General features: G+C 36.4%; 2 protein-coding genes and 1 long non-coding RNA gene across 6 annotated transcripts in view; all 3 read right to left on the reverse strand.

Moving 5' to 3' along the window:
- The window catches only part of LOC113676401 (uncharacterized), a 40,459-nt gene extending 36,200 nt beyond the window's left edge, over nt 1-4,259 (reverse strand). Inside the window, exons 1-5 of one of the 2 annotated variants that reach the window (XR_016183798.1) lie at nt 4,103-4,259; nt 3,437-3,579; nt 2,725-2,886; nt 2,177-2,370; nt 1,055-1,571 (exon numbers count right to left, since the gene is read on the reverse strand). This is a non-coding gene — a long non-coding RNA (uncharacterized LOC113676401). Of the gene's footprint in view, nt 1-1,054; nt 1,572-2,176; nt 2,371-2,724; nt 2,887-3,436; nt 3,580-4,102 lie in introns of those variants that run through there. The other variant, XR_016183799.1, reaches the window with a different exon arrangement.
- Nucleotides 4,260-4,372: 113 nt separating this feature from the next.
- LOC113676400 (putative protein 2) lies at nt 4,373-9,415 on the reverse strand. 2 transcript variants are annotated; one of them, XM_027193053.2, is made up of 6 exons: nt 9,302-9,398; nt 9,036-9,050; nt 8,857-8,951; nt 7,734-7,821; nt 5,522-5,632; nt 4,373-4,913 (listed from the first exon to the last, which is right to left on the reverse strand). In XM_027193053.2, the coding sequence occupies exons 1-6, from the start codon at nt 9,353-9,355 to the stop codon at nt 4,785-4,787; spliced, it is 492 nt and encodes a 163-aa protein (XP_027048854.2). In that variant the 5' UTR covers nt 9,356-9,398; the 3' UTR covers nt 4,373-4,784. The 2 variants fall into 2 exon arrangements, with proteins under 2 accessions (XP_027048854.2, XP_027048855.2); XM_027193054.2 differs by lacking the exon at nt 9,036-9,050 and having other exon boundaries at nt 9,302-9,415.
- Nucleotides 9,416-11,250: 1,835 nt separating this feature from the next.
- Nucleotides 11,251-21,803, reverse strand: LOC113676418 (serine/threonine-protein kinase 33). Of its 2 annotated transcripts, none has more exons than XM_089197225.1 (14): nt 21,638-21,803; nt 20,576-20,830; nt 18,607-18,711; nt 18,260-18,340; nt 17,985-18,042; nt 17,403-17,479; nt 16,851-16,938; nt 15,595-15,670; nt 15,313-15,425; nt 14,918-15,003; nt 14,582-14,653; nt 13,831-13,935; nt 13,540-13,620; nt 11,251-12,662 (listed from the first exon to the last, which is right to left on the reverse strand). In XM_089197225.1, the coding sequence occupies exons 2-14, from the start codon at nt 20,771-20,773 to the stop codon at nt 12,450-12,452; spliced, it is 1,353 nt and encodes a 450-aa protein (XP_089053351.1). In that variant the 5' UTR covers nt 20,774-20,830; nt 21,638-21,803; the 3' UTR covers nt 11,251-12,449. The 2 variants fall into 2 exon arrangements, with proteins under 2 accessions (XP_089053351.1, XP_089053352.1); XM_089197226.1 differs by having other exon boundaries at nt 21,634-21,803.
- Nucleotides 21,804-22,336: the final 533 nt, after the last annotated feature.

The raw sequence follows: 22,336 nt of genomic DNA on the forward strand, positions 1-22,336 counted from the left end.
CTTATGTTTATACGGGTTAGGCAGTCTACAAAAACAATATAAAATAATATATTGTGTGTTTTGCAGGGTTCTCAGTAGAATTTTGCACAGCCGTTGCTTTGGTAGTTACAGGCGTAACCCTAATATACACGTCCTTTGGGCGTGTAACTTGGGCCCATAGGGCCCAAGCTGCTAGGGGGGTCTGGGGGCATGCTCCCCCGGGAAATTTTTTATTTAAGATGCTCAGAAATGCTTTTTCCTTCATTCTGGGGGCATATTTTCTCATTTTCTCCAAACAAGTTTAAGTACATTTTGTAATCTGTTCAGTGGCTTTGAACTACGGAAAGTTGAAATTATCTCTTATCAAACTGAAAACTACACTGCAATATTCAATGAAATATTAACCTGCAATAACAATGCTTTGCTTTCTGAGTTAATGGAATTCATTTTATACAGAAATAATTATTAGGTGACCAGTCCTCTCCAAATGGGGTCACCCACTTACAAAAACTAATTCTCAAGGCCACACTGACCCAGTAACTGCTATATATCTAAATGAGAAAGAGTATAAGATAGCGCAAATATTTGTTAATGAATGAACCGGCCATGTTTTTGCACGTGGAAAGACGACATCTGCGAGAGGCCTGGGTTTAAATTTACAAATTCAATATGGCGGCCATATTCAACGTTGCGGAGACGTGAAGCGATTGTTCGGTTATTCTATGGTCTGCAAAAAGGCTATTCACTTTGACAACTAAAACCGAAGAAAGGTACATTGCGAAAGCAACTAACAGTCAATAGTTTACCCAGCAATTTACTGAAAAAGCCGTTCTTTTATTTGCATTTGATAGACGAATTGATCTACTGGTTGAAGCACTTTGACAGCCGTAACACTTACCTGTGACACCCGTGACAGGTGTTACGGGTTACGGGTTCAACTGAGAACCCTGGTTTTGTCTTTGGTTTTTTTAATGAGTGAAATTAAAGATATCCGGCAATGAATACCACGAGTTTTACTAATTGCAAAAACTCCAGGAGTATTCTCGTCTCGTCGAGTTTATTTACGAACTAGCAGTTGAAGAGAATTGCTGTCGTTTTATTTGTTCAAAGTTATTTTGACGATTTTAGTTACAAACCAAGTTGTAAAGAAATTATTATAAGTAACCGACGATGTACTTCTAAATTTATGAAGAACACGCAAAACATGCAGAAAAAAAACTGCTAGTGAAAGAATGAAATTAGAATCTAAAAATCAAAGCCTACAGAAATTGATACGATGAATGATCCAATGCTAAATTGACTATTACTTTTTATTACTGATTCATCTTTTTGTTCTGTAAATTTAACTAAGACGTGGCAAAGTATACCCAGCGAATACCCGGCGAATACCCGCCGGAGCTCCGGGTCTTGCTAAAAGCACTGCAGACACCAATTACGTAAGACTGATGGAATAGAACCATTTCTTCCCTAACATTGGCAGTCACAGTTCGCGTATCGTGAAAATTCAGCCAGAATTCTTCAAGAAATCCGTTTCAATCTTAACCAGCCTTATCCATCTCCACCTGATCGTTCTCTTTACATTTCCTTTTGTACTGACAAGGAGAATTTGTTTAACAATCAGGAGCTTCTTAAATTGGTGACTATTTCTTATATTCTCATGACCTTTTTATTTGATTCAAAGGTGATGATGAAAGGAGAAATCAAATGCCAATCACTCGGGGTCAAAGGGTTCAGTAAGATAAGCGCCGGTGGTCTAATGGATACCAGAGCGCTGGAGCCTGGGTTCGAGTGCAAGTTGGGATCCAGACGTAGGCGGCTAATTGGGCTGAGGTATGAGCAAGACACTATCCTCTTACAATACCCCTTTCCATCCATGAGAACAAAAACATCCGCGCTCAACTCTTCCACTGGGCCAGAGTAATTAATGCTGTAGCATCGCAGCAATATAAAGATTTCTACCATATGGCTGGCCTCAAGAGTGGGCGAATCTCGTGATCTGATTGACAGCCCAAGCGGGTAACATGAGGCTATCTTGCCCGCAACTTTTTATGTCGCAATTGCACCATCATTTCTACAACATGTCTTCAACGTTTTACGTACAAAGCAGGTAGAGAGGTAGTCTTACCCTTACATGCAACAGGTACAGTTGTAACACGTAAGTAACTACATACCAAAGAAGAAATTGTTTAATACTTACTTGTACTACAATGAGACGAGCTTGGGCATCGCTTACGAGGCAGTGATCCTAAAAGGATGACCATTTAAGGACGAGAGCTGTTGATTCAATGACGTCATTCGTTACCATCTCATTTTCTACTTCACTGTATCTAACCTTGAACAGTATCAGTAACCGTCTGGGCTTCTCTCGTAAGTAAAGTAGCCAGTGGAGTGCTGAAAACGGTGATAAAAAAGGTTTGTAACATGACGAACTTCAGATTATTGCGAGCAATCAAGAATTCCTTGAAAATGTTTCAGAGGAACAAGTCGTTGACTTTGTTTACTAGTGATGAATATCGCCAACATTATTTTCAATGTGGAGCAAGAACTTGCAAATTTCCTCGAGAAAAAGCTTATGAGAAATTACTCTTTACGATGCTGTTACGTAGTTTGATGAATACGAAAGCAGCACTTTGAAGCACTTAGAAACGTAGAACACGAGTGGCGAACTTATTCATCCTAGATTAAGCGTATCTCTAATGACTATAAGGACAAAAAACTTTGCTAGTTAATTTAAATAAAGCATACCAAGTATTTATCTTCATCTATCGAATCTCCATTCCAAAAGAACGAGGAAATCCTCTCATGACACTTCAAAATGGCCGCTCAAAATTATCTTTGAATGAATAGCCGCTGTTCAACGTGGGCTCAAATTTCCCAGGTGTCTCTGCGGCATCGCCAGTCACGATACTGCTTGAAGGTTTTAAAAACATATCAACTCATTCTTATTCTGATAAACTAGTTTTAAGAAGGATACAATATTTTATAACAAAAACTTGATGCATAGGCAAAAAACTTTAATTTAACTATACTTTTATAGCCAATACCAGTCCCTTCACATGGTAAAATGTTAGGAGGATCAGAGAAAAACTAAAGTGCCATACATCTGCAAGATTTGATGTAATTATTTTATACTTGGAGATCTAATAATATTAAAAAAATAACAAAATTTGGTTGAAAAATTAGAATTCCGCACAGGCTGGATAAACAAAATTCTCAGAAAAAGAAATGTGTACTAATGAAAAAGCTGAGCAAACTTTTTTTACAACACCTGCCTGTACCTATAAAGCATGTAGTAAAGTATTTTGAAGTAGTCATAATCCCAGTTTCAGATGTTGAAAACACATGCACATGCACATGCAGATTTCCTATAAACCTATAGTTTAAGAGGTAGACAAAACAAAACGAAACAGCCGCACATTGTATCTAACTCATGGTCTTCAAAAGAAAAACCACGTACCTTTAAATTTTCAAATACTTCGCCCGAATTCTTCTTCAGAGTTCATACACCTTGTAACCCTTAGGCATGTTCAGAGTTCGGATTGAGCAAGTGCTCGGACAGCGTGAGGCCAACAATACTCATAGGGTAAAGAAAGTACTCCCCTGACGTAAAATAAAAAAAACAACAACAAATAACTTATTCCATTGATGCCATCGTGTTTACGACAACAACTGGATTTTCTATTCCAGATATTTGACAAACGAAGTCCTTTTGCAAACTAATTGGGGCTTGTTGTTCAGAACTCGGTCAGTGAATGTCTTATAGAAACTGTGATACATCGGAGCTTCGTGATAAAACACTTAGTCTGCTAGTGATAAAAAAAGTTGTGCTGCAAGGAGTGTTCCAAGACTTGTTAGATGTACTACCTGTTTGACTTAGAGAAAGTGGCGGCTGTCGCGTAATGTTAAAACTTCCACTTTGTTTATGTTTAATGAGTTGAAATACTTTTGATTCGTTTAAGAAAGCACGCAATCTCAGCCAGATATGAATTTCAAGAATCTCTGCATATCGACATTTCAGTTGAATACCAAAAGTTTCCAAATGGCGCTGTACTGGACGAAGCATATAAAGAATACAAAAGAAGTCGTCGTCGGATTAAAGTTTAACAACACATCTGAAAATAACCTGAACTAATAATTTATATTCTCAGTACTGCACTGATATAATCATTGCGTATGATGATTGGTTTCAGGCCATTCAGGTCTACAGACGGGTTACCATTGATATGAGCTGTTCTCCGTCACAGTTAGCATAATTTGCCTTCCAAACAGTGATCAGGAAACTGCGGAGTAAATGCATTTGTCAGATGTCAGCGTATTTTGTGGACACAATAGATGGAAAGAGTGCTTCTTCAGTTATACCATACAGAATACCTGAAAACCCACACGGGTAGTCTGTGCTTACTTTTTATTCAAAAGCCAAAGATTCCTTTATTTACAATACAAAACAATATTTGCAACAGTTAAAATGTATCGTTTCGCTTCGTATTTTAACCCTTTCCCTCCCAACATATTATCAGTTCTTGAAATTATCGTTCCTACATTTTTATGATTCAAGACTTGAGAATTGGTGTAAAATCATACGATATCCCCTCGTTGATTTTTTGTTACTTCTCATTAGCTTTCTGCTTGCAAATAGATGGAAATTGTAAGGAGAAGTTCAGTTTGGCCACTGATGAGAAGGAGAAACTTAAACTTTGGCAACTGAGCTTGAGATAGGCGTGCCTCAACAGGATGGCCACTCCAACTGCGACCACTTCATTACATTTATCCTAATGGCACATCGGAAAGCTTTCTTTACATTACATCTAACTTAGCATGGTTCTCGTCCCATAAATGTTCCTTCTTTGCTCAGCAACAGTTTTCTTCCATTTTGCTAGCTTCTCGTCAAAATTTCTCAAACTTCTCGCTCTTCTTCCACGCAATGTTTCTTGTATCTATAAGTGTGAGATTGAGAAATTTCACGTCAGAAGTTTCAACCGAGAATGAGGCTGAGAGGGGAGGTGTACCTGTCAGTTCTAACGCCTAGGGTCCCTGACAACTTCAATCTTTCGAAAGCCCAATCGATTTTCGCCTGCCAATCGATTTCTCATGCCTGTCACAAAACAAACTTTCGGTATAACAGCCTTGACACATTGTCTAAAAATACGTGAAGTGAAATAATAACGAACAATCCGAAAAAAGAAGTTTTAATAATTGATCATGATAGGTCTGAAATTTCGAGTGAGCTCAATACTATAAAGCCTGAAGGTTTCTCGTGAGCTTCCTCATCACTTTTATTTTCTTTTTATTTTAACTGTCATGTCAAATATTACCTTAAACTTTAATTTTGACTTTGAAACCTCTGGTTTCAAACTTAAGTGCCCTGAAGAGGAGGTTGTGTCAGAACTGTTTTGGGAATGTTGAGGTCCTATTCAACCAATCTTAGGCCTTTGACACAAGGTACAGAAAGAAGGTAGGTAGATAGGTATGGGTGTGGTTGGTATCGAACGATACACTAGTAAAAATGCTAGCTTGGTAAACAAACTGAGAAAGTACACCTTACCTCATCAGCTGCAACGCTTAACTCAACAGGCTTACGCTTGGAATCAATGAACAAATACAGTAGGTAAAAACAAAGAATTCCAATTACAACAAGAATGAATATGATCACCACCTGGAGAGAGATACAGAACAAAAAAAAAAAGCTGAACAGAAAGAATGGAAGAAATACCAAAATGTAAGTACACTGCAAGTAATTTGCTATGAATATAAATCTGTAGTACAAGAGCCTACTAAAACACCATGGTAGTGGTATTGTAGGATTGGTGCCTTAAAGTAATAAATAATAACAGGGGGCAGCAATACCCTCCACTCCTGCCACAGCCCACCCCAAGGTGTCTGTCTAAACAAAACCTGGAGAACAGTGTGTGAATGAGTACTAACCCAAAAGTAAGAGGAGAGAGGGAGACAAAGCAAGAAAAGCAGCACAGGAAATTGAACAAAAGCACATAACAATGCTCCTGCAAACCACCCTAGGACTCTCTTATAGAGACTTTAGAAACTACAACACTTTATACTTTATTAATACACCTATAATACTGAGTATTGTATTTTTGTTATGATTTTAGAGATGTTAATTTTTTGTAGTTTGATGTTGGCATAGACAGACATTTCATAGTTCAACATTCAATTTATCATCACCTCTTAATTTTTCTGTACAAGTTGTGTACACATACATGTGGTATCTAGTAAGTTCTGTTATATTTTAGATAGAGGGCCACAAGTTTATAAGCTATTTTAACTCTTCAGTGCCACCCTTTTTAAATAAACTGAATAACTATAATTGTTATCATTCTTCTTATTATTATTATTACTATTATTATTATTATTATCATCATCATTATTATTATTGTATTATCTCACAGGTGAAGCCAATGTATTGACTTGGCTTTAACCTTGCCTACATTTCATTTACCCTCATAATCAGGCCTACTGGCCCTCACCATTATATTTTGTTCTTGAGCTAGACTCTCTACTCTCAAGGTACCTTTCTCTGATTCATGAAAGCAAGTCACGTGAAATGTTTTCCAAATGTGTGTCACTCTTAGCCTTTATTTACCCTCCCTTTAATTCACATTTCCTGTTCTAGGTAAGCATCAGTTAAGTCTTTACCTATTGTTTTCCATGCTGGAGGTTGATCTTTGTCTTACACTTAATTGCATTTGCTGCTCATAAAATTTGAACTCACCCTGTTTTTAGCTTTTCATGGTTACAGTCACAAGTCCTGTACCATATTACTTATTTGTTTCACGTTTGTATGGTGGGAGAACAACCTCAATGCATCAACATGGCTTTATAGTGAATATCAACTTATATCAGGCTCAGTAACTTTCTTCTTATTAATAAGACATCAGTTCTAATCACATCCCTGAAGGTGAAAGCGATAAACCATGCAAAGAAATTAATACCAGGGTAGATCAATAAATTACTCTATATTCTTTTCAAGCATTTCCCAATACCAAATAAAGACAAAACAACCACAAAACAGCAGACACATTACCAGTGAGATCACAGCATTCTGAAACACATTACTTATTTGAGCCTCTTCCTTCCCCTCCCCCCCCTCCCATTTATCTTTGTTGAACCCCTCACACCCTATCCAATGGTATGCTTAGTTTAGCTGGGACTGGGAAACATTGAATGGGGGATGTTGGGTAGCATACTAACGTGGTTTGTGATCTTGTGGTTTCAAAACTTCATTTTTTTCAAGAAGACCATTTGAACTTTCATTGAAACTAATACAGCAAATACTATGTTTTGACAAATTTTATAGTTGAATGTATCTAAGAAAAGGTTTGCTACTACCTAGCTGAAAGTGATTTGGTATTTAGAATAACTGTTTTGGAGCCTAAGCAGGACACTTGGGGAAACTAATCAGAGTAACCTACAGAAAAAAGGAGTTTGCTGATAAATTTAAATCAAGCTACATCACTATATACTGCTAAAAAATTAGGCAGTCTAGAGATCTGATGAAGGAGAAGAAAACAGAGTAAAAAAATCAAGGAAGGAAATATTTGCAGCATTGAAAAGGAATATCAAGTTTAAATTAAGTTGACAAAAATTGGACAAGACAAATGTATCCAAAAACTCAAAAAGTGTTATGACCCAATAGTGGCTTGACTGGGTTTAACACTTAATAAGAAGCTTTCTTAGAAATGTCAAGTTCATCAATATGTTTAAGCAGACATCTCCTGTAACCATATTAATATTTATACCTTGATGAGAGTTGTGTTCCTGGCTTCATACTCACAACGGCATCTTAAGCAGTACTTCTCATCTCCTTGCACAACTTTTCCACAATTGCTGCAAGAAAAAAAAAACATCAAAATGCAAATAATTGTTGCTGTAATAGTCAGAAGCCATATGATTACACCACAAAATAACCTGAATCTAGAGATACATCTCTATGGCTACTATAATTATCCTGAATTAATAAATTGATAAGTGAGTACCTTTAGACCCAAAATTTATTTCCGCAGCTAACTCTCCCTTAGTAGATAGCCACAGGTATATTAAACATGGAAGTACTCGATCAAGGGATGATTAAGATGGGGTGAGGTTAAACATTAACACCTCTCTTCACACCATAAACTAAAACCCATGTTTTACAAATTTAGTTACCACATATACCAGCCAGTTTCAAGAAGTCAATAAATTCTAGAGGACACAAAGGTAAAAGAAGCAAAGAACATAAATACAGATGACATTAATTTTTGTTTTGCTTTAACAGAGAATGTGAATTTAACGTTACAATGCCAAAATGAGGCACCCCCAGACAACAACTTGGTCATGTCAACTATAGAACATGAAAGGCTCTCAATAACCCCCTCAGTAGATGGTTCAGTTTTCAAGGCAGTGTTTTCTCAATATTCAGGATTTTAATGGGAATAAATCCCTTTAATATTCCATGGTTTACCACATAAAAGAAGCAGACATTCAGCTCATTGCTCATATTTTTCCTTACCTTTACCCAACTCCCAAACTATCAGTGCATTTTATGTGCTAAACCATCGTATACATTGTGTAAGGTTTTTGTATTTCTTTCCTTTGATTCTTTTTCTTTTCAATGTTAGTCTTGTGAATCAATTTCAGCTCTCACTGGAAAAGTGGTACGCCACAAATCTAAGCTTAATTTACAGCTCATCCTTTCAAAGCTGCTACAACACTGCTTTTGCCAGGTGTCGTATCAGAATTCTAGCTGTGCTCTGCTGCCCACACATCAAATAAAACATATTTTTCCAAGTTTACTTTCGATTACCGTTCATTCGGAGTACGAGCAGAACGTGTCTTATTAAACTGTCTCCGCTGCATAGTGTTTCAATTTCAACAAAAACTTACCAATCCTCTGGCTCCACAGTTTTGACAAATACATTCTTCGTTCTGTTGATTTCTTTGGGACATACACACTTGCATCTTACATCGTCATACTGTGCCTACAACAAGACGAAAATACCTCGCAATTAAAATACATTCTTTGTTCTGTTGATTTCTTTGGGACATACACACTTGCATCTTACATCGTCATGTTGTGCCTACAACAAGACGAAAACAACTCACAATTAATACAATGAATTAGTAAAATTCTAGAAGTTACTAACACTTTTAGGAACTAAACTATCTAAACTTCATATTTCTTGTGTTTGAATAATTTCCTTCACCCCTGACTAGACTTGTTTCGTAACAATTTCCTTACGATAAAAATTTACATTGTGGAGTGAAATAACTTTACGATATATAAAGGCGCGTATGTGAAGCTACACTGAACTTTAAACAAAGAAGATACCTCACAAATGACGATCAAAAAGGCCACGATGCAACAAATGTTCGACAGAATCATGATCCCCTTTCCTCTTTTGGAAATCGTAAAAATATAAAAGCTGGTGGAGTATGGGGATACTCAGCGGATAGCTATCTAGAGCTAAATAGTCTGTGCAAGCGTCACGGAAAGTTGCAAGACATTTCACACGAGCATACATGACATCCAAAATTAAAAACTTACTGATTCTTGCACAAAATGTAAATGTTAGTCTGCTGCCATATGCAATGAATTATACGATGATTGTTGATGACTTAAGTTTTGTAAGACCACAGCCTGCTTTATACGGAACTGAGAATGCTACCATGCGATTTGGTGAAAGTTTGCTCGAAGATCCGCGCGCGCTGTGACGTAGTTTATGTCTGTCCAATTATTAAAAGAAAAAATAGATAAAGAGCACTAGAGAATTTTGACAAATATTGCGCACAAAAAACAAAAGAAAACAAAAAAACTTTCCTGTTTTAGTCTTGGTAAAGCCTTAAGCTTCAAAGTGTGATAATATACATTTATGCCTCCTGGTAAGGGATTGTTTTTTTTCTTTGCCAAAATGAATGTATTATGTATTCTGAATGGTATGTTTTATGAGCGAAAAGGAAATGTGAAATGTTCGTCAATCGTCAACTTTGACTCGTCCGTAAGTTCCTCATCCTTGGGTTTGCCTTTCCAGTCGCTCACGAGAACAATTTGGCTTCCGTCTGGTTTCGGGCACTTCCTACCGATTTCGTTCCTTTCGTTCGCTTTCGGACGGTTCTGTTCAGTTCCGAACGGCAAATGATGCCCAAATGATGTTAGATAAACTGTTTAAATGGATGACGCCTAGTGACGTTAAATTATAGTGAGTGAAGTTGAACGATGTCTAATGACACTGAATGATGTCTAATAATGGCCAGTTTTGTTAAATGACGGCGAATGATGTGGGACGACTACGAATGTCTAATCTTGGTGACTGAAGCCTTGTGACATTAAACGAAGCCTTGTGACATTAAACGAAGCCTTGTAAGATTAAACGATGTCTTTTGACGGTGAATGATGCCAAGTGGGGGTGGATGATTCACTGTGAAGCTTATTTCCTAAATTTTATTTCTTGCGAGATTCAGTAAATTTCGTAGAGGAAAACAGATAAATATCATGGTTATATCTCTTAGTTAGTATCTGCGCTATGATTGGTCAATTTAGTGGGCTGTATTTCACTGCATGACCTGCTAAATTCAAAGGTTTGTTTGAATTTAAATCTCTCTCCTCACTGTCCTCTGTTTGAACTCATAGATACGTTTACTCGGTCCGTATTGAAGTTTACGGGTCGCGGACCTCGAACTCAGGAAGTAAGAGGTACAGGTTTGGGTTAGCTACAACGCGGTTCAACTCGCTCATCCCTTCTAAGATCGGACGAAAATTTTCGAAATCGGAAACAGTACAAAGGCAGATCGATAGCCCTAAATATCATCCGGTTTTTAGTATCAATCGATAATTTTAAACCTTCATCGCTTGAGTCAATGTCAATCGCCAGTGTTGCCACCGATCGTTTGTGATACTGAAATTGAAATCGCGACCGCAAAACGTCAATCGTTAGTGCTGGCATCGACTTATTACTGATTCTACCGTTGAACAGACAACCGTTTTTAGCACTTACGATTGAGTTTTATCACTAGCGATTCCTGTTTTGGCACAAATGGCTCCCCATATGGAAACGTTCGAAATTGAACGGTACCATCCGAAAACGGACGAAAGCGTCAGAAATTGGTAGGAAGTGCCCGAAACCAGACGGAAACCAAATTGTTCTCGTGAGCGACTGGAAAGGCAAATCCAAAGATGAGAAACTTACGGACGAGTTAAAATTGACGGACTTGGACTATATTTTAATTACACTAAACTTATGAATTTTACAAAGATAACTTACAATACCACGACACATAAAATTTGTGGACCTGGAAGCCGGTTTATTATGCTATTGTTCACACTACAATATTTCAAGTAATTGACGTAAAACTAGGCTGCGTAAAATGAGCCGAATGGGAATTTCTATAAATTACAGAATCTTCTTTGAAACAATATTCTGTACATTAGTTGAAGACCTGGGTTTCTTCTTTCGAGCTCCTAATACAATAAAACCAATTATTTATAAATATAAACGTACTGTAACTACAGTGAAAATAGATCAACCTCCACATTAAGTACTGAGCTTCGAGCTTATCATGAGTTGGCCATACCAAAGTTGTGTTAATTGTAGCTTAACATTGATTCGTTTTAAAATAGCGACAAACTCCATAAATGAAGTGTCTCAAGCAAGTGAAAGGGTGGTCCTGGGTTCAAAGCGTTCCCGTTTTCGTTTCAAAGTTCAACTTCTCTAAAATTTTGGTACCACTCATGACAGCACTAGACGTGATCTGTTTGAACAGTTTCGTCTCATTATCCTGAAGCATGATAACGTTGTAAGAGTCTACATGAGTTGTAGTCAATTCTTGGGAGACATAATTCGTACAAACAAAAGTTGAAAGTCTGAGATAGCAAGGTGCAACTATGATGTTAAGTGTTGTAACAACTTGCAAACAGACTTGCTTGAATAATTCCTTCCTAAAATATCTTATTATTTGTGGAATTATAAGTATTTTAAAGATCACCTACATTTCCTTCCAGCAGTCAATTCTGTGACTATAAATATAGGAAAAAAGACCGAAAGACAGTACTTGATCAACTCTGACTCGTGTAAAATGCATCAAAGCCCTACACTGTGGAATGTCCCGCCCCAGCCTTGTTCCTTGACAGGTTCTTGCAGAACAAAAATTTAACTCTCACCCCCAAGACTTATCAATGTCTAATTTTGTCACGCACAATCTTGCGTAGCGGGAAGTGCCACACAGAGCTATCCTCTGATACACCAAGCTCCCACTTCAAAGGCCAAATTTCTCGGAAAAAAAACACATTTCAAGAAACAGTTGGTCATGACTGAGGAAAAATCGATTCTTAACAAATTAACTTGCCGGCCTCTGACTGCATAGACTATTTGTCTCGATAGGAGCAATCAATGCAGAATTTGATTGAAAATAGAACAAAAAAATTATTTTCTCTGTGGAATCTTCAAAAATAGAGTATCTAATAAATCGTCGTCTTCTCAACATCATCTTTTCTTCTCCGATGTCTTTCTGGTCCGTGGAGTCCCAGGCCCCTTAGTAGCACCTGAGCTTTTCGTGGGCTGCATGTAGCCAGGCACTGACTTGCCACTACCAGAAGGCGAGTCACGTGACCTAGATGGGCTATGGGCGTCTCGTGGGTGGGGTGATGGTGGCCCCATTTGATTGGTTGTATTTCCTCGACGTGAAGTCTGATTTGACTGCAAATCAACAAATCAATTAAAGTTAACTGAAAACACATGTTTCACTCCTAAATATTTAACCTCTTTCAAAGAAACAGTTAGTACATCATTTCACATCGGGTTTAAAAGTTAAGAACAAATGCAGTTAAGTGGCTTGTAATTAAGGTTTAGGTTTGAAATAACTTCTTGAAATCATTTTGTCACATATGTTTAAAGGATGATGCAAGCAACCTTAGCATGAAATCTTGACCTCACCTGCAACTAAAAAAAGTGAAACCCTTTTCAAGGAGTAACTATACAAGACTCCTCCCTGCATGGCCACTCATTTACATGCATTTGTGAGCTCTGAAGAATGATGTATCTAGGTTGAACCAGAGGTGACAGAGGGCTTTGAAGTGTTGGGGAGCTTATCCCATGTACTAACCCAAGAGCATACCCTTACCCAAATTTTCAAACAATGTTTTTAAAGGTCTGCTTCTTGAGCACAGACCAAAGCTGTTCAAACAAAAAGGGTCCGATTACATATAATTTTTCTAAGCAGGATCCTGATGAAATCATTTTAAAATATCATGCAAATGAACATTCTGCCAAATTACTTTTATGCTGCACTAGCAATATCATTGTCACGGAAATGTGCAGAGTGGAGGGGGGGAGGGGGGGAGTGAGCCTTCTAACATTTTGGCTAGAAGGGGAACTGCAGCCCCTCCATGCCCCCTCTTCCTGATCTGTGGCTTATACTAACGCACCACTCATTACTTGTTTCATATAATGAGAAACAATGCATTGGAATATAAATTCAACAAGTGCCTACTTTCTAATGAGTTTCCTACAATGTATCTACAAATTACTCAAGCTAAGCAGTTATTACATCATTTATCATTTGGGTACAACCTACCAATTTCCTGCTACTTGAGGGAACTGACTTTTTTGGTGTAGAGGCACCCTTAGCCGAGTTACTCTGTTTTCTGTCATTTTCCTGTAAAAATTCAACATAATCTATTCAAGAAAAGGTTCGATGCCTTTTCAAAGGCTAATATGAAGGTGGCGGCAAGTGATATGATCTGGGAAGTAAAGGAAGATCATTTACACCTTTTATTTTCCCTTTTCCTTGTTGCATGTACTGTAAGCTATCTGAGACTAAAAGCAGATTGTAAATGTTTCCCCCCAATAACTGTCTCAATCATACCTCTTTGGGACTTTCTGAAGAAGAACCAGGAGATGGCATCAGTCCATCTTCCATTTCACAATTAATATTATTATTAGTCTCTGAATTTTCTTGACTTTTAGAGCCCTGTAAGGATGAAAGACAAGATAAGCCCTGTACACTCTGATACACACTATCCTGCCTACTCAATTCTAAACAAATAAAAACTACATTTGATGAAAATCTTGTTTTACACAGCACTTAATAACTCTTACAAACCAAGTTTAAATTTTGCACTGCAATTTGCCCAACAAAAATTCCCCCCTTCAATACAATGTGTGGGCTATAAATTGAAGGCTACATAAGGGTGCAGTGTGCCAAAAGCAGAACAGGTAAATTCAAATCCACAGGTATGTTCCCTCTTTTGCCTGCTCTAACAACAAATGATTCAAATTTTCAATTTCTCACAAAAGTTAAGAATTGCTGGTGCTAAAGAACCAAAGAGTTTGGCAAATGAATGTAAACAGCTATAAATTTTACTGGGCCACATAGCAGGGTATGGTGTGCTGAGTTGACCAATCACAATACACAAGGAAAACAACTATAATGTCAACAGCATGTTACCTTTTTCTGAGTACTTACTCTAAACTTACCAATCCTACTGGGAGAAACACAACGTAACCAGAAACACAACATAACCCAAAGTCAAATCATAAGTGCACTTTACACATTATAGTTGAAAGCACCGAGATATTTAAAAACATCTACAAACACTGAACACAAGTGATCTTACTTGTCTGAGCTCTTCCCTGTACATTTTCATTAGTTCAAGAACATTTGATGTTTCTGATGCTTCAGAATCACCCTAGAAGGTATTCATGTATAAAAATCACAAATTAAAGATCTTGTACTTCTAAGTCTAAAAATTCATAGCTGTTTGTTTCATCATTTGGCAATGAGATGTCCACCAGTTTTCAGCCAATTGTGTTACTGCACCAAAGCACTTTGCTTCATAGTTTTTAAGGCAATAACTGAGGACTAACGCCTAATCAAAGACCAGGGTCTCTTGCTAGCTCTTTCATATACACAACTTAACAGCTACTGTGAGTTGTGGTTTGTGGTTACTCACAGTAATCCAGGGGTGATTCAAGATTTCTTTTGCTGTTCGTCTGTAAGCTGGATCAACTTTAAGCATTCCAAGAAGGAGGTTTTTTGCTGAAATAAAAAAGTGCCCCAAATTAGTGATAACACTCATGTAATACACAACAGGTTATGGATAGATAATTGATGCATCAAAAAAAAAGAAAAAAATTGGAAAGTTGAGGAAAAAGTTACCACATATCTGAAGTGTACCTTTCGGAAAGTTCTCACACTATGTGCTAGTCATTATAATTTACATATCTATGGATGAAATTGCCTTAGAACACTCCATTTACAGACTGTCTCAAAGGGGCAACTGCTGTTTCTCTTACAAGGACTTTACTCCAAAATTATCCAATAAGTGGCAAAATTACTAAATCTTACCAGATTCATGGCATGTTTCCCAACAGGGATCTGAAAAGTCCACTTCACCTTTCTTTATCAATTCATAAAGTTTTTCTTCTGTTTCTGCCACAAATGGTGGCCTCCCAGTTAAACTTAAAGATAAAATAAATAAAACATTTTTGCCCTTAAGACTAAGTTACAAAGTGTATCACCAGGAATTATCCATACTCCTTTATACTGTGTCTTGCATGTAGTTATGGGGTTTTAGAAAGCTAAACTTTAATAAACAATTACATTATGCACGAGAGTAAAAGAACTTACAGGGTATACATTATAACACCTATACTCCAAATATCACATTGTTGACTATAGCCAAGATCATCTATCACCTCAGGAGCTGAAACACAAAGATAATGCAATTACTATTTTAAAATGATCACATGCATAGATCATTCAGTGGGTGTGTTCCCTCTACAGTCACAACAAAGAGGAACAATTTTCATTTTGTGACCTTCTCCACAATTGCACAATTGTCCCAAGTAGCATTTGAACTCTATTCACAATTTGATAAAAGTAAAAACTTATGACATACAAAACAATTTTTTTTACTTCCAAATAAGAAAGCATCTACTTATTACAATTAAAAAATAAAATATTTCATATTATTATTTTTTAGAGGGCATGGTAATGAATCCTGCAATCTGATAGGTTCTTTACCCAGTCAGTATTTTCCTATCTCTGCCCACGGGCCACGGTAACGCTTTCATGAATTGCTGAGTACATCCCAAATTTCTTTGCCACTTTTCTGGCTGGGCAGTATTTTTAAGCAAACACGTCAAGTCACTACCTCAAGCCAATAAATAACTTATGAATCCTCTCTTTTCTCTCTCTCAAATCACTTTGGTTGACAGAAAAATATTGGTTTCAGAATGAATTTGTTTAAGCAATATAAATCCCCTCGTGTCTCATTGGAGTGTGCCATTCGAATGTAGTTTTTGTGGAGGAAAGACCAGATTTACACACACCATTGCAGCAACAAACAAACAAACTCTCACAACTTCAAAATATTTACTCACAATTACTTTCCTTGCCATTTACTTAATGAACAGAGGTAAATCTTCGTACATGAATGAATCATCGATGAGAGTGAATAATACTTTCCATTAGATCATTGAATGTTTTTGAAGAAAACATTGTTGTGACAGTCTTTGCTAAACTAGTTCCATTGATTTTCAAATGTTCTTATGCTCTTTTTTTTCTTACGTGCTCTCTAATTGACAGGTGTCAGATTGTGACAGATACTTGTAAAAATAATGTTTCAAAGTTTGTTTGGAAACCTTTTAAATCTCCCTTATCCTTACACAAAAAATAGCAGCCTAAAAACGTCTTGAAAATGCTGCCCTCAGCCTACGGCCTTGGGCAGTATTTTCAAGACCTCAATCACAGTTTTTCACCATACGGACCTCCCAGCTGACAAATAACATATATTTCTTATCTAATATTAAGTGAGTTAAATGTAACTCAAAACTACAATGTTATTTACAATTAAAGAAAGGTAAAGAAAAAATTATGCAAACCCATGTAAATTGGAGTCCCACAAACACTTTGCATCATTGAATCACTTCCAACACTTCCTTTCACAAATGAAAGGCCAAAATCAGTAAGCTGTAAAAGATAAAAAAGATGCAATTACTGTACATGCTAAACAAAGGTTTGTAATACTACATTAGCAACACCTTGGTTTAAATTGCAAATTACACAATCTATACTGGGTTTAAAAAACTCCCTCTCATAGAAGACTTCGAGGTGGATCAGCAAGGTGAAACAATTAACAAATAATTATGATTTGTCCCCTTTTCAGGATTAATCCTTCAAAACTTCATTCAACTGCCCACTATTATTGGCTTAGGCTTGCATTTACAAACAAGGACACTGAATTATCAATCAGGATTTCTGTTAGGAAATGTAGTAACAGAAAAACAGTTTAAAGTGAAGAGAATTCTCCATGTTAGAATGAAAAAAAGATAAGGCAATCAGAATTCTGGAGACTTCTAGATAACTACTGGAGAATCAATTGATCCCTTATGCCTAACAGATACACTTTTAACCAAACTGTTTATTCATCCTACCTTGATATTTAACAACTCATTACCAACAGGTTGACCAAGAAGAATATTTTCCAGTTTTAAATCTCGATGAACAATATCTTAAAAAAGAGTAAAAAACAAACAAATTAATCATTCTAAATGAACAACAGACCTTTGATTACTATCAACTCATTGATCTCAATTTTCTGTAATCTTCTTTATATCCCATTTTGTCATTCTTTCTGAATGTCTTGGGAGCTTTCCTTGCTAATCAATTACAGCCACTGTACTTAATCTAGTCTCCTAGACAGTTGGTCTAGCTTAATGCAATTTTTTCATCTTAAAATCAACAACAATAAAATCAAGTCAGTGTAAGCTTTTTGCATCCCAGTATTATGTTAAAAATTTTGTAAAAAGATCCACCAAGAACAAATACCCCAAGCAATAAGGGCATCACTAAATTCTCAAAACTCTATTTCTATATACCCTGTATGTTACAAGTCATTCTCATGTGGCTACTGGTGTATGAGATTTAAAAATAACCTGAATGCGTTAATAACATGACAAAAGTTAAACTCATTTTTACTCAATTTCTTAAGGAAGGCCTGTTGTTTCTCCACTTACCACAGTCATGGAGATATGCCACAGCATGAGCAAGCTGGTTTATCACTGTCCATGTTTCCTGAAAATCAATCAATACACATTAAATGTTTTTCCAATAAAATTTCAAAACTGCTTTATTTGTCTGAATTGTTTCCTATGTGTTCAAAATTTATGGTCCTATAAGATAAACAACCAATAGGTTACGTGGGACAAAAATCACAGCACAAGTTCTATTTTAAAAGAATGACCTTAAATTCTGATGAAAGCACAAAAGTATGAAAAAATATACTATATACCTTTTCTGTAAACTGGGTCTTTTTTTCGAGAAGTTTCTGTACACCACCAGCATCGCACAGTTCCATCACTAAATACATGCGCTGAAATAAAAACAGACATATGGTGGGTAATCCTATTCATCAAATGATGATGATCACTTGACATGAACACCATCACTGCAACATAAATAACATTTGGATAATCAGGGCCAAATATCTTTAACAGATGTGTTGAAAGAATATATTGGTACATACCGAAATAAACAGGCCTGCTTTGACCTCCCACCACTAGCCCTAATAATTAGCCATTTTCTTTATTTCTAGAAATAACATATTGCAAAAAATAAGGTAAGGTTAGGGTTACTAACCTTTGATGTTTCATATATTTCTTCTAAATGAACCAAATGCTCATGATCAATCTTTTTCATAATTAGAACTTCCCTCTCCAAAAGTTTTACAGCAGAAGTACCAGCCTATAGTGGAGAACAAATGCTTTTGATTATTATTACCCTGACCATGTCTAAAAACTGAAAAAAAGGCCCTAGCTATAGCTTTATAGAGTTATCAAATAGAAACAAACCAAAACACCTCTAAACCTAATAGGGTGACTAGTATCTAATATCTTCATACAGCATCACTACTGCTTTAGAAATGATAATCACCTTAAAATGCTCTTGAATATTAAAAAAACATTTTCTCATTAGTACCATAAGAAATGTAGACCAAACAGTATTGAGAATAAGCATACTGATATTAGAATATAAAGGGTTTGTGCGGCACTGAAGAGGTGTAATAAATAAAGGTGGTCTATATCTTTTATTCAGGCATGAGAAATTATTGCCCTCTAGGTCAAGGGTTGATCTGATATATTGATCACCAATGTACTTTACTCTAAGAACTGGAGTGTTCTGAAAGACATCCCTATAGAAATATAAAATAACTCACATTTCTTACTTGCCTACTGAAAAGGAAATTCAAGACATTTATGTTTTCAGAAGGATGAAAAGAGAACTGAAAACTTTAAATTTAGCAACTTTCATAAAACAAAAATGACAAAATTGAAATCAGCATACAAGATCAGATTCTGCATGCCTATTATCAATTACTCCTGGGTTATAATCCTCTTTTTATCATGTCTTAAAATTCACTCCAAATCCTGTTTCCCACCAAACTAAGGCTAACTTTCAATAGGCACTCTAGGTATTGTTTCTATGTATCTGTAAAGCATACAAGTGGAGGATGGCAAAGGGTTTAAGTGTGCTACATGATCAAGCCCAAAATTAATAATTGTGGTGTATAAACTTAGAAAGAAAAGGAAGGTTAGGAGAGATTTTAAGTTTTCCCTTTTATATTCATGATGCATGAAAAACTTTTCGAAGTGCACATGACTTATGGATTTTTATAAAAATTTATGCATGAAGCGGGACTAGGACCCTTCCTTTGCTAGCCTCTAAGCAATTCACATCAGTCAAGGCCTTACGTGCATAAAGCATGTTTGGTGAAATTTGACCAACTGTCAAAGTTTTGAGGTTGCCTTTAGGCAATTACAAAAAGAGATGCACTTTTTAGACATAATTTTACATGGGATATACCACTAATATAATTACTAAGGTTTTGAGGTTGGACTATAATACATGTAAATAAAGTTTCTAATAAATGTATGGTCTAGGTTAGGATATTGAAATGGAACATATTTTTAGATGTCACAGAGGGGTAGTGCTTTCAGTCTAATCACAGATATAAATTCCCTCAGTAGGGGACCATTGGAAAACAGCTCCTGAAAATTCTAGAAAGGGTGTGCACATAACTGTTTCTTAATTTAGTAAATCAGGCTTGCAAAAAGTATGTGACTTGACAGTAAATAACTTTTCGAGAACAACGTTGGTTTGTATTCAAAACTAAATTTTTCTCAAAGAAAAAAAATTATAACCCTAGATATACTAATATTAAGCATAGTTTAACTCCAATTCTGTTCTAAATGAAAACGATAAACTTCCCACTCCTGTAAGAGTAGCTGACGCTGAGTAGCTGACGTGCTAAACATCTAAATAATAGATTATAGTGTAAGAGAAATAACTTGATTTAAGTCCAGGATACGAACAATTTGCTTGGTGATACACTGAATAATAAAGCCAGGAAGATATTTACAACCACGGAAATTTTACATTTCACCTCTGACCTTTATCAGAACCAGCTGGTTTTCCTTTAAGATTTTCAATCTGTATCACAAATAGTGAACAACCGGAAACTAAACAAAAAGCATTAACATAATATCGGAGGAATTATATTCATTTTGCACTTGGATTGAGGGCGATAAAACTTTTCATTGTGCCATACCTTTTCCTTGTTAACAGCTTTTATGGCCCATCTACTACCCGTTGCTTTGTTCGTTGCTTCCTTGACAACCCCAAAACTCCCTCTTCCAAGTACTTCTCCAAATTCGTAAATGTCCTCTATCTGCCTTTCGTCCTCAATTCGTGTATGTGGGATAGTCCTGTTACTGGCAGAGCCGTCTTTTCGAGAATATTGAGACATAATCCTCGTAAGATCAATAGGATTCCATATTTACCTCATCACGATGCGTTTTTTTACCTGCGGATTACGGAAAGAAAATAATTTAGTAATGAAACCACCAGAGGGAAATTATATAGACATAAACTGGAGTTTATTTTAAATGCATAATTAACTTTACAAGGATGAATGTTGATATGCGAGCGACTTTAACTCCAAGCTGTGAAAAACTATTCAATATTGGGTCTCGCACAAATTAAAATATCTAGCGACAAGAGCACCTCAATAAACGTAATACTCAACCTGATAGACCTTGATAAGACTTCGAAATTCAATGTTTTCAGAAGCGATTACATGCAGCTAATGAGTTGCTTCAATAAGTGGAAATTTACATCTAGTAATATTGCCGACTTCAACATAGGATACAATTTACGCGACTCGACGGGTGACAGAAACCCTCCAGCCTCCAAAGCGCATAAAACAAAGTCTTCTCCAAGATTTCAAGTGCATAATCAAGAGAGCTATACTGCTTAGGCCGAGGAATGTAGTTGCGATTAGTTTACACAATATCGGCCGAGGTCATGTCACAGAAATCACTAGTGAAAGAGTTTGATTGAGCAAGCTAATGGCCGCACCGGGACAAGAAGTGAATGCAAAGGAAGGTAAGAAGAATCTTTCGAAATAACTAGCGCTGCGCCTACCCTCCAATTATAGAAACCAGTACTTGCTTTTACTCATTAGAGAATTTGTACAAACAGTTCGAGGTATCAAACAAAATAAACCAGGGACGCTTATCGGCTCGCACTAAAATAGATGATACTACAGATGTCGAGTGTTGAATCATTTCAAGAACTTTCCGGAAAAAATTGCCGTCGTGATCTTACCTACCTTGACAAAGTTCCGACTTCAGGGAGAAGGGAAAACTAGTGTGTTTCATTTCTTCTACCTCTCCTTAAGTTTTCTGCATAAAATTTTCTGTAAACCTGGAAACAAATTCATAGAGAAGCCCTCAAACTTTGGTAAACTTTGACAGAAGGCGAATGAGTAACAGGACGAAGAGTCCTGGTACCAAGAGTACCAAACAAAGTTTCGCCGCGAGGCACTAGTCCTAGTCGAAGTCCCACTTCAAATGAGGGATATAGTCAAAGACTGTAGTCAAAGACTGTATGTGGCTACCGGTATGATACAATTTTTTTAGCCTTGAAAATAAATAGAGGTTGTATAATGACGTTAGAAGGCAGCGTTGCACAATATTTGTCTCATATGCAAAACAGAAAACCTACTTCATCCCACATATTTATGAGTACCCTGTCCATGTTCCACATGAGAAAGATGATTCAAGAATATATTGTATAACTGATATTCCACCAAAAGTTAAATGGTAACAAATAATAATATTAACACAATTATAGTGATAATAATAGCTGTATGACAATATTTTTAAGGGGCTAGCTCAAATTAAAAGCTTCATGGTTCCACAATCCTCTGGGTTCTAACAATGATCACCTATGCTTCTTTTTTATTTCACCTGTTAATTATAAATGATGTTATCATTTTATTACAATTTCATTTTTTGAGAATTTCTTT

This window comes from Pocillopora damicornis, chromosome 2 (genome assembly GCF_964200805.1).
Source record: "Pocillopora damicornis chromosome 2, jaPocDami1.2, whole genome shotgun sequence".
NCBI lineage: Eukaryota > Metazoa > Cnidaria > Anthozoa > Scleractinia > Pocilloporidae > Pocillopora > Pocillopora damicornis.

Coding starts and splice junctions, on each gene's coding strand:
- LOC113676418 (XM_089197225.1), bottom strand. CDS start 20,773: ATGTCTCAATATTCTCGAAAAGACGGCTCTGCCAGTAACAGGACTATC. Junction 18,341..18,606: donor AAATATATGAAACATCAAAG/GTTAGTAACCCT, acceptor TTTTTATTTCAG/CGCATGTATTTAGTGATGGA. Junction 18,043..18,259: donor AGACCCAGTTTACAGAAAAG/GTATATAGTATA, acceptor ATTGATTTTCAG/GAAACATGGACAGTGATAAA.
- LOC113676400 (XM_027193053.2), bottom strand. CDS start 9,355: ATGATTCTGTCGAACATTTGTTGCATCGTGGCCTTTTTGATCGTCATT. Junction 7,822..8,856: donor ACTGTGGAGCCAGAGGATTG/GTAAGTTTTTGT, acceptor TTTTTCTTGCAG/CAATTGTGGAAAAGTTGTGC. Junction 4,914..5,521: donor TAAGCGTTGCAGCTGATGAG/GTAAGGTGTACT, acceptor TCACACTTATAG/ATACAAGAAACATTGCGTGG.